Source organism: Gossypium arboreum, chromosome 5, assembly GCF_025698485.1.
Source record: "Gossypium arboreum isolate Shixiya-1 chromosome 5, ASM2569848v2, whole genome shotgun sequence".
Lineage (NCBI taxonomy): Eukaryota > Viridiplantae > Streptophyta > Magnoliopsida > Malvales > Malvaceae > Gossypium > Gossypium arboreum.
Window position 1 is genome coordinate 9,556,603 of NC_069074.1, and position 12,886 is coordinate 9,569,488.

The 12,886-nt window shown below is 27.3% G+C and overlaps 1 protein-coding gene across 1 annotated transcript; it reads left to right on the forward strand.

Moving 5' to 3' along the window:
- Positions 1–10,575: 10,575 nt before the first annotated feature.
- On the forward strand, positions 10,576–12,886 carry LOC108451907 (CBL-interacting serine/threonine-protein kinase 25-like). Its single transcript, XM_017749613.2, has one exon. It carries the CDS (start codon positions 11,255–11,257, stop codon positions 12,599–12,601), a length of 1,347 nt encoding a protein of 448 aa, XP_017605102.1. The 5' UTR covers positions 10,576–11,254; the 3' UTR covers positions 12,602–12,886.

Sequence of the window (12,886 nt, forward strand, 5' to 3'; positions counted from 1 at the left end):
TGTCAAAGTCAAGCACACCATAAACATAATGAAACCTTGGGTGTTCTTTCCTCCTCTTCTTGTTTTGGGGAGAGAGAAAGAAGTTAATTGTTGACCAATTCTTATATTTACTGAGATTATATTGTTTTATAATAAAATGATATTTATAAAAATATAATTATTATTTTTATTGTATATAAAAATAAAATTATTATAAGTAATAATAAAAGAGTTATTAAGTTATTATTATAAAAGTTAAATACATCTATTTTCTTTTTCCTTCCAACAAAAAAAAAAGTGATGGGATTTTTGTTTTTTGTCATGTTTACGATGAATTCTCCAGTTATATGAATCACTCCTATTTATGATGTTTTATTTTAGAGTGAGTACAATTTTTCTCTATTGAAATTTTGTTATCATTCAAGTGCTTTCTCATATTACATTACTTTTTATACCTCTATTCCATTCGTTTTGTATTATATATCATTACAATTTTTATAATTTATATTTTTTTATTTCTATAATTTTTATCTATTTGTTTTCTTGGAGTGTTTAAAAGTGGTTAGGTCTGTTTTAATACAACTTGCAAATTATGGATTTCCTATTTGTTTTTTTCTGCATCTTAATTTATATTTTTGTGTGTGTCTAAATAAAAAATGAATTTTTATCAAAAAATAAAAATAAAAATAAAAAATGAATAATTTATTAGAGTGTAGAGATGATTAAATAATTAGTTCAATCATTGTAAAATAAAAATCAAAATATTTTATTTCAAAAATCTTAAAATTTGTAAAAATAAAAATTGATAAACATAAATTATTAATAATAACCATATGCATTCATTTTATAAATTATAATAAAAAATTTAAATATTTAAATTAACTTAAATTTTATTGAAACAGTTTTAACCAAATTTTCACTCAAGTCAACTGATTTTTATTAATTTATTTTTCCCGATTTTATAATACTGATGGAATCAATATTCAATTCATCAATCTGATTCAATTTTAATAAACAAAACATAACATTTAAATTCAATTTTATAATATGCTATTTTTCTCGATAAATAAATTAAATTTAAAATTTTATAAATATTCTTTTGAATCATTTTACAAAATGTTATTGTTAATCATAGATTGACTTTATTATCCCTAACTAAATTAATAATTAGATGGTTTCAATTACTTAAAATTTTTAATATGTGAAGATAAAATTTTAAAATGTTACGGAAAAAAGGGCATAGGCTTGATGGTCCAAATCTTCACTAAGTTATTTCGATGATCCAAGTTATATAATTATATATTTTATTATATTTTATCAGTCCATTAAAAGGGTAACTACTCTATTTTCTTCATGTCAAAGTCAAATTTAAAATATATAAAATAATTTTTGATAACTATTAGCTCCTATAAAATATAATTAGAGAAATTGTCTAGCTTATAATGACATGAGATCTCAAAAATTTACAAGATAACACAACTCTTTAAATTTTATTAATAATTTTTTTTAAGTGGTTCCAAGTGCAAATATAATTATAATCAAACTATAATTAAATTAAAATTAAATCATTACAATACATAAATTAATAAATTAATAACTTAAATACATCTAAACTTTATGAAAATAAATTTAGGCAAGTAAAACAAATCTGGAGAGAAATAGTGATGGTTTTGATAAGGAGAAAAATTAATCAACTAATCTAATTAAAATAATTTTAAATAATACATTGATTCTTGTTTTATTAGAAAATACTAATTGGTTTCTAAAAAAAAAAACTAATCTTTCAGTTTATTTTTACCCGATTCTGTAAATTCTCAAATGTTAAATTCCATTAAAGAAAAACTTAGCTTTTGGGGTTAAAATACTCAAGATTGTTTTCTGGAATAAAACAGATGGGAAATTGTCAACGCTTTGACAAACACATGTTTAAACTGTTTGTACTTAATAAAGTGGACGGTGGAGACGATAAATAAATGGGGTTCCAAAAGTCAATCTCCGACTCCGACACACACAAAAAAGGGAAAAAGTACGTAGACCTCAAGACTCGGGCGTGGACCATGACTCACTCCCACTAGACAACGAATATATTTCCTCTTTGAACAAAAAAGAGTATATATATTTCGTGTTTGCTCGGTTCAATGAACCTGTAAATTTTAAATTTCCAAGATAGTAATTCATAAGTTCATGCATTTGGTGCTCTATGTCTATGTCCAATTAATTTACATAACCATTTTCACTAAGTTTTACGCCCCAATCACTCTCTCACTCCCGTCTGTAAAGGTGCTAGCTACCATTACCCTTTTTATTCTTTAATTTCTCTCTCCACGATGTAAATGTTACATTTATCAAATTTTAAATTCCTCATGTTTTTATATATTGATTGAAATCAATGCATTGTGATTATTTGATTTTGATTGTGGTTTTCCAAATATATATTATATGTGATTATATTTGAAATTGCACTTATAATAATAATAATAATAAATCATTTTACCATTTGTCTACAAAAGCTCCTATACTTGTATTAGAATGAATAAGTCATTAACATTTGATTTTTATTAAATTATATAAGTTGTTTACTTATAAATTCTTTTCATCTCAATAAAGTTATTAACTTCTCATTTCAACTCGAATAAATTCTTTACTTTTTTTTTTTTAATTTGTATTTAAGTAAACCTGCTGTTAACAAAATTGATCTTTTCTTTTGGTAAATATGTTTTGTTTTTTTGTTTAAATTTAATATTAATTATATTTAAAATTTTGATATAAATATATATTTAAGTATATTTGAATTTATGTATCTAAATTATTATAAAATAATCATACCAACCAAATTAGATTAAATTAAGGAGGAATTTAAAATGAGAAAAGAAAAAAGAATATGTTCGAAAAAACATATGGGTGCAGAATGCATTGTATGTTTGATATGAAGAATAATATTAGAATTTTGAATTTCATCAAGTAGATCTCAAAAGTTCATGCATCTTTCGGATAAGTTAATGAAAAATAATATAACATGTATAAAATCGAATTTTCTTTTTCACGAGAATCCCCTCCCCAATTTAACACCCGGAAAAGCAAAGATAGAGTTAGATTCTGTCTTCGGAAATCTTTATTGGTCCGGCGTAAGATTGTGACATCTCTTTATTTATTGAGGGTACGTGTTTAACATTTATATTTCTTACACAAATCTTAAATTGTTCATCATCTTCCAAACTTTTCAATGAAAATCTTTTTTTCTTTTTGTTAGGATTCATGATTTTATCGTCTTAGAAGCTCAGCCGCGGATATGTTTTCAATATATCGATTTGGATAAAAATTTAGATTAATTATAAATTAAGGTTTAACGAATCGTTAAAAATTAATTGATTTTTAAAATATTTTTATGAATTTTATTAATTTATTTAATTAAAATTAGATCAATTGATTGAATTGAAAATTAATAATTTAATTGATTTAAACACCAATTTAGATTTAAAATTTGTAAAATTCTTATGATTGCAGTTAATTCGTAAATAAATAAAAATGTTAAATATAAATTAGGTGTGGAGCATGAAACAGTTGAAAGTGAGAGCAAAAGTCATCAAATGGATGCCCTTGTCTATACAAGTTGGAATATTTAAGACAAAAGAGGAATTCCAAATGGTAGATATATAGACCAAAAGTTTGACACGTTTTATCTCCTCTCTTCCAATTTCAACTAATTAATGGGTTAGCATTACAATTCATCATAGGTCAGGTGGTCATCTTTTATGGTTTAGATGGATTTAGTCTAAAAAATTAACTTAAAATTCTGCCCAAGTTAAAAATATTAAATTGAATCGATTCGATCTCTTCATATTATTATTATTTTTATTATTTTTATATGAAAATAAATTTAAAAATATAATACATTAAATACACTAAAAATATTAAAATATATGTTTTCTAACAAATTAAAATATATTAAAAATGTCTTTATATTTAAATAACACTAGTATAATTACAACTTAACAAGTAAATTCTTTTAAAATAATAACAAAATTAACAATAAAATAAGAGTTATACAAAATATAAAATTACAAATAATAACAATAAAATAATAATAATAACAAAATGATCAGGTAGGGACGAGACCAAAAATTTCTATCCGAAGCGTGGCTCATTTAGAAAATGGACTTTATTTTTTGTCCAAAGCCATTTTTTGAGCATACATTTTTATTCAAACATTTTTACTTTCAAACAATTACTTTTAGGATTGGATAAATAACTTGACTCTAATCAAATTTAATTAGCATATGTATTTATGGATCAACAAACATCGGGTTATATATGAAAAATACCTTTTTAAATTTTTGTTTGAATCCAAATTTTATCGATGTTAAGTATATCAAGCAATTTTATCCGTAAAAACTTCTGGAGAAGACATATTACTCCTCTTCTTCTTTTTTTCTTCATTGAAAAATATACATATAGCTAACAGTTATCCATATTCTAGGTCGATGTTTTAATATTATAAAATGCTATTTTCAACTTGATGTACATAATTTATAAAGGTATTCAATGAAGCTTGTATTAATCTAACTAGCCTGGCTACATTAATGACTTCTGGTCAAAATGACTCACGTAAAATAACCTAACTATGATGAAATTAGATGTGAATTTGTTTGAAACTAGAATTCCAATTTACTTAAACTCAAAGTTAGTTAACTGAATCCAATTAACTAGTTTAAATTAAGTAAAGTTCTTGACCTAATATTTAAGGTCATAGATACAAATTCAAATTTTATTTCTCCCGAAATATTTTTACATGCTAAATGTATTAATTTCCACTCAATAAGTTAAGCATATGAGTACTAATGAAATGACAAAAGTAAGCAATAACATCACTAGTAGTTTGATGGCAGCTAGACCATAATTTTGTGATTTTTAAATATATTTTTTTACTTGTTTGGATATGTATCTATTTCTTGAATATTTATATACTCTTAATTTATTTTTAATTTACTTGTGCAAAATGATTTTTATGCAACTTTATATTAATTGAAATGCTACTTGACAAATTTATTAAGAGTGTGACATAATTATCACTAATTTATATACTAAGAACATGACATAATTATCACTAATAATATAGTTTACAATTATATTGATACACTATTAATATTTATCAATTTTCACAATGTTAATATTTGTAAATAAGGAACTTAAGAAATTTGGTTATATAAAATTTTAAAATATTCACTAATTAATTTTCATGATGAATATTTTAATTCTTTGGTAATAGTATTTTATTTTAATAATTTTACCCAATAATGATTAAAATATTATAAACAAATAAATATTTAACAATAAAAAGCGTGTACTCTTATTTATCATTTTACATATATTAACTTTCTATTATCAATTAAATTTTATCAAATTAACTACTGCAATCAACAATCAAGTATCAGTTAATTAAAAAGAAGTAATTATTTATATAACATGTATGTAATGGAAATGGAAAAGAACGGAGTACACTGTACACTGTACACTGGTGCATTGCATAGGTAGTCTGGTGGGCCATAGTTCTTTGCACGTGTTTTTGAATTGGAATTGTGGTTGAAAAGTTGGAGCGGGCCGTAAAGTTCCAATTTATAAAAAGCACAGCACAAAACCACCGTTTACCCTTTCTGAAAGAAAGCACATAACTCTGCACTCCCGTATTAAACTTTTAAGGGATCAAACAGGAAGTTTGACTTCAAGGTACTTTAGAGATTCCTGTCGGCTTATTGAAAATTTAAAGGATAAATTAACATTTAAGGTACATTTTTTAAAGAAAAAGTGAAAAAATGAGATAAGGGAAAGAAAAATTAAAAGAAAATGAATTTTTGGTGTATTAGGTAAGAAAAAAAGTTAGAAGAAAGAAATTAGGAGAGGTTATTATTTTCTATTTTGATATATAAAAATCAATTCTTCTATTTTAAAATTACGAGAGAAGATAAAATGAGAAAGAAGAGTATTTTAGTACAAAATTATTTATTTAAATTTTTTTTCATTTCTTAATTTTATCAAGTAATTGATAAAAATAAAATTATTATTTCTTTCCATTTTTCCATCATTCCTATCAAGCACACTCACAGAAAGAAAATATATATTTTCCATTATTCTAGTTTTCTACCTCTTCAATTTTTCATCTTTTCAGTTTTTTTCCATTTTACCAAGCAAAACCTTAATCCTTAAGCTTGACAATATTTTTTCAATTTGATCTCTAAACTTATTTTTAATCCACATTAGTCTTGAAATATAGTATTTTTCTCAAGTTGATACTAAACTTGGATTTCATCAGATGTGATAATGTAGCACTATGAGATTATACCATATTGACATTTAAATTTAATTTTTATATAAATATAAAATATATAGAAATTATAAAGAAATTTGATAATAATAATGTGAAACAATCTCAAAATATCACCTCATTATACTTTAGCGAAATAAAAGTTAAAAATTAAATTAAAAAATTTATCTATTTCAAACACTAAATACTATTTATCTCAAATTTAAAAGCAAAAGCAACTTTTATCTTTATTTTTATGTTCCTATAAAACATTTTCTCTTTTGTTTTCAACTTCCATGTTTGTTTTATAATCTATATTTAGGGTTGTAGTTGCTTTGTAAATAATGTTATCTTCAAAATTTGAATCTATCTTAAAAGTGCACTATACCTTGTCATTATACTTAATATTTGTTAGTAGATAATTAAACACTTTCATTACAATATTACAATTTTTTATTTTTTACAAAATAAAAATAAAAAGAAGGAATTATGAGTGGAAATTCAATTCATAATTTTTATACACTATTTGTGACGTAGGATTTGTTTGGGGAATTGAGGCAATCGAGTTTGGAATGTAATAATTTTGGATTGAATCCCTAAACACATTTATTCCCTCCGGTGATCAACAAAAAAAAAATTAATTTTAGCTCCTCCAAAAATTATTTCATTTTAAAACTTTTAAACATAATTTTAATTTAATCCCAATTTTTTATAAATTTATATTTTAACTCAATTTAATGATACCAACATTATTATTAATAGAGAAATATATAATTTTGAACTTTAATTATTAAATTTAAAATTTTAATATTTTTAACAAACATGATTTAGCATAAAAAAACAAAAATAAAATATTTGAATTTTGAATCTATACATATTGTTTTTAAGTAAATATATAAAATGATAATTAAATTAAATGGAGTTCAAAGATTCCAAAACTTTACCAAGTCATTTTCTTGATTTAACAATGACATATGCAGAAAGACAGACATGCATGCATGGCTGCCCTAATGGAAGTTTCAAAAAAGAAATGACGCCATGCATGATATCATGATATTCTGATGATGCATATAAGAAAGTAGTAGTTAAGTAATTTAATAATTACAGAATATTTACGAGAGGAGTCAGTGGGGAAAGAATCCAACATTTCGCCATCATTTTAATTATCTTAGTTATATGGTCGATTCCACCTCAGTCAAGTTCTCCCCCTTGAATTTTCCAACTTTCTTTTCTTTATTATGAATTTCATCTGCTTTCTTTGTCTTGTTCCTTTTTTTTTTTTTTTTTGTTTCTTCATATCCATAATATTTTTATGAATGTATGTATTAAGTTTGATTTGATGAATAAAGTCACGTTAGTTTAATTAAAATCTTACAAATTAAAAAAATAGTGTTAAAATAAATACATTTTAGGTTTTACTTTATTGTTTTAAAATGTAGAAAAACACCTTTTACTGTAAAACTATCTAAATAATTTATGTCTCCAAATTAAAAAGAATAACTCATATTTTTACTATTACAACTCTCTAATTGCTCTTGATATCTTTAATTAGTATAGCTAACTATCTAAATTATTTTTCTTAATAATAATTTGTATTAATTTCAACTTAATTAATATGAAGTTTAGTATTAAATCCATTCTCTCATTCATTGTACGGATTGTGCCTTTAGAAAAAACAAAGTTGACGTCATTATAAGGAAGAGTCGATGTCCCAACGACACGACACACTAGTACCAACAAGCCAAACGCGACGTCACGACATAGCGATGTGTTCCCTTCTTAACTGAGTTTCTTCTCCTTGTTAAACTCTGTTATATTTACCTAGTCTAACTCTAATTATTCTAGAGATGTTTTTGTCATATTTTTACACAGATTTCAGCTATAAATAAGTCTTTTAACAACCCTAGATAGTTAAAGAAAATCAACAACAAAAAATTAAGAGAATTTGTGAGAACTTGGGGAAAACTTTGTATTTCAAGTTCAGGGTTTATTTGTTTCTTCATCTTGTACTCCCCTTTTCGATTTTTGCCGTTATAGTGAAGTTTTCTTTACCCATTGTTTTTTATCCTCTTCGGAGAGAGTTTCCTACGTAAATATTTGTGTCCAAATTTCTCGGTCTTGACCCAACACATTGCAACATAATTATTTACTTGTACCATATATATTAACAAAAAGAGGAGGGATCTACTTAAATCCATATAAAACTTGAGTGGTTTTAAATCATTCCGTAACTTTTATATTATTAATATTTTAACAATATCCAAATGTTGAATTTATCAATATATTTATACTTGAAATGCATGTAAAATTTTGAATCTCTATCATATCGATGTAAAATATTGTCAATATATTAATATATATTTAACATTTGAAAGTTTTTTTTTTGTTTACATAAAAGGAATAGTTAGACATTTTAGTTTATACCAAACTTAACATATATAATCTACATGAATGGAGCATGAAATAAGATGATTGTATTGTCAAAATAGTAATAATATAAAAAATTACAGAATGATCAAAATCACTCGAATTTTATATTGATTTAAGTCAATCACTCTCCTCGTACGTAAAAATACTTGTGTCATTTATTTTAAAAGAAGATATATTTATTAAAAACTAGCCAATTATTGGGGACCAAATAAATTTGTATTCTGTTGATATATGTTTAATATAGTATACCAATTCTAATATCATAAACGTCCCAAATTTAATTGTAAATCAACGCACGCTAGACGACTTTGGTTACGTTCTTCCTTCAACTTGTTTTGTCATTTGTGTTTTATATTTCTTCCTCCTAATAGTTATTTTTTTAGCTTTATAATTATTACTGAAATAATTCAAAAGTGCATCACATTTTTTCTTTAAAAAATGTTTCCAGCCGAAATAGGAACAGTAAGTAGTCACACGAGGGATGTTTGAGTATTAGTTTGATGATGAGCATATGAAGCACGTTTATTGTATTCGGATGATCACACATCTCACAACTCTCTTTCACATTTTTACAAAAGGAAAACTTAAAAGTTAAGTGACATTATTGCCAATGAAAACGTGAGTTTGAGTGTGCTGAATTACATTATGGGTTGAAAGAGGGATATGAATAGTTCTAGACATTATATTAAAATAATAATAAATAAAATTAAAACTTATACTGAATTTTTTTTTAAAAAGTAAACTTAAAAGACTACTAAATAATGTTCAAAAGTTGTAAAGATATAGATAATTTTATTAAAATAAGTCCAAAACTCAAAAATAGTGTAAAAAAAAGTCGTGAATTGAATTGAATTATCATAGATGATTTGGACCGAACCAAATCATACTCACCCCTATAATTTTTAATTATACAAATTAAATTTATATTTTGAATTTTATAATTATATGTATTTAAAAGATGATTTGTTTGATTAAAATTTTCAAAAGTTTTATTTCTAATCTTACTCATGAAGTAAAAGGTTGGTGATATAACTTATAAATTCTCAAGTAAGAATCGAATACAAGATGGTAAACTATTTTAGTACAAAAAATATTAGTTGAATAATTGAGTAAAATAAAATGTGTTATCTCTGTTCTAATGTGTCTTTCCATCAAATAGGAAAACTGATTAGGAATTTGAGAAATAAAAAAAAAACCCAGTAACAGTAAGGGTTTAATTAAGTAAAGGTATTGGTGCAAGATCCTGGTTATAAACTAAATCTTAATTATAAATCGTTTGCTAATTAATAACCTTTTTTGATTCGGCTTTCTCAACCTATATCATTTTCTTTATTATTATTGCTATCTATTAAAATGGGAGTTGGACCTGATATCCAAATGTTCAAAAGGCCCAAAATCCAGATATATTCCAAAGAGCCGAAATGCCACAATTGTTCAAATTCAGTATTTCAATTTCATGGTATATATTTTCTAAAATTCTCCTCTTCAAATGAGTCCAGAAAGGAAACGAAAACAAAAAAGGCTGAATATTTACACACATTCACACAGTAAATTGATGGGGCGCAATTAATTAGTTTATTAATTTAAGTCCTTCTTCTTCTTCTTAACTACTTAGGTGACTAGAGATTATATATACATTTATTAAATTATGTGTAACACCAACTTTTAATCAAAGAGGTTGCTTAAAATCTTAATTAAAATGGGATATGCGATGCCTGGATCCATAACTATGAATTGAAAAGGTTGTCATACTTAAACATTGTGTGTTGGCCTAATAATTAAGATGTACACTGTTGTAGATGTAGCATGAATCTGATCCGCACTAATCACATTATTATTAAGATTTTACCTCCCTCTTGTAATTTCAAAAAAAAAAAGGCAAAGGTCATAGTTTCATTTATTGTACAAAGTTACAAGCAATAGGTCGTATAATTTAGACCCAATATCCATATAATTAAACCGATATCAGCCGAGTGGTTCATAACTAAAGAGTAAAATTTTATTTCTTCATGATATCGGTTAGAACATAAACAATTTAATCGAGCCGTTCGGATTGGGTCTCGTCGAATTGGGTACTCATTTGGCAAATAGGGTTATACACAGGAGGAAGCTTCAGTGCTTGGAATACAGACCTAAGTCCAAGTTTTGTCGTTATATAACTTTACCCCACAAATATTTTTCTACGTGTCCCTTATTTTATTGGCACGATTTTCCTTGTAGTTAATTTCTCTGATAACTTCCATTTCCATGGGCTTTGGCGCTCCTTCCGCAGTCCCCCAAAAATTCATGTCCTTCAATGGCTATAATAGAAGACAATCGATCACTGCTTTGTTTTCGTCCTTCCCAAACGCTAGTGTTTTTTCCCATCAATTTCCCCCTATTTCACCCACTAATCAACCTCCTCAGAAATTCCAAAAATTTTCAAGCCATATCTCATTTCGGTTCCCTGGGGAAGTGTCCTCCTTCTAGTGAGCCAAATGACCTTTTCTTATAGTTTAAAAAAAAAAATGTTCCCTTTGCCTAACTAGAGAGAAGTTTAGTTGAGACATGGAACAGCAAGGTGTGAATCGGACTATCAGCTTGAAGAAGAATGGATCGAGGAAAATCATCTTTGGGAAGTTGGAGATGGGGAGGGTATTAGGGCAAGGCAACTTTGCCAAGGTCTATTACGGGAAAAACATTTCCACCCAAGAAAGTGTAGCCATCAAAGTTATCAACAAAGACCAAATCAAGAAAGAAGGTTTGATGGAGCAAATAAAGCGAGAAATCGCAATCATGAGGCTGGTTCGTCACCCCAATGTTGTGGAGCTCAAAGAAGTTATGGCTACCAAAAAAAGAATCTTTTTCGTAATGGAATACGTTAAAGGTGGTGAATTGTTCGCTAAGGTAGTTAAGGGAAGGTTAAAGGAAGATTCAGCCAGGAAATACTTTCACCAACTAGTCAGCTCAGTCGACTTTTGTCACAGTCGAGGCGTCTACCATCGTGATCTGAAGCCTGAGAATCTGCTACTGGACGAGAATGACAACTTGAAAGTCTCTGATTTTGGACTCTCCGCTTTGCCTGAACAGCTAAGAAACGATGGGTTGCTTCACACACAATGTGGGACTCCGTCTTATGTTGCCCCTGAGGTTTTGAGGAAGAACGGGTATGACGGAGCCAAAGCTGACATTTGGTCTTGTGGGGTTGTTTTGTTTGTTCTCCTGACAGGGTTTTTGCCTTTCCAAGCCGAAAATGTTATGCACATGTATAGGAAAATTTTCAAGGCAGAATATGAGTTTCCCCCCTGGATTTCAAACGACGCACGGAGATTAATTTCTAAGCTTCTTGTTGCTGACCCTGATAAGAGGATTACTGTTCCGGGGATCTTCGGCAATCCCTGGTTCCGGAAGGGATTTTCGAAGACTATGTCATCATTGGTTGAACATGAAAACGGCGACAAGAATGGGATTGAGAGCAATAGAGAGCTGGAAATGGTAACCACGAAGTCATCCCCGCCACCATTTTACAACGCGTTTGAATTGATTTCATCGATGTCATCAGGGTTTGACTTGTCGAATCTGTTCGAAGATGAGAGAAAGCCAGCTTCTTTATTCACTTCCAAGTGTTCGGCTTCGGTAACCCTGGCGAGGGTTGTATCCACGGCGAAGAAGTTGAAGTTTAGGGTGTTAGCTACGAAAGAATTCAAGGTTAGGATGCAAGGCAAAGTGGAAGGAAGGAAAGGGAAATTAGCGGTAACAGCGGAGGTTTTCGAGCTGGCGCCGGAGGTAGCAGTGGTGGAGTTGTCAAAGTCCGCGGGTGACACTCTTGAGTACAACAAGTTTTACGAGGAAGAATTAAGGCCAGCCCTTGCAGACATAGTTTGGAGTTGGCAAGGTGAAAATAATTGTCAGTAACATGGCTTCTGTCGCTAGGAAGAGGCTCAAGCTAGATGGGAATCTTTTCTTTGTCGCAAATAATTGTGCCTCGGTAAACCAGTTTTTGTTTGTTAAATTATATATGCCTCAGTATTAGCTAGTCTACTTAGTTTAGTTTGATTCGACGTATAATATGAGCAAATGTTACCATGTTTTGAGGCATGGGCTAATGAAATATGTACATGAATATATATATGTGTGTAAATGAGCTGTTACAGTAATTAATGATAATAAGAAAATATGGTTTTTTCTTTTACAAAGAAA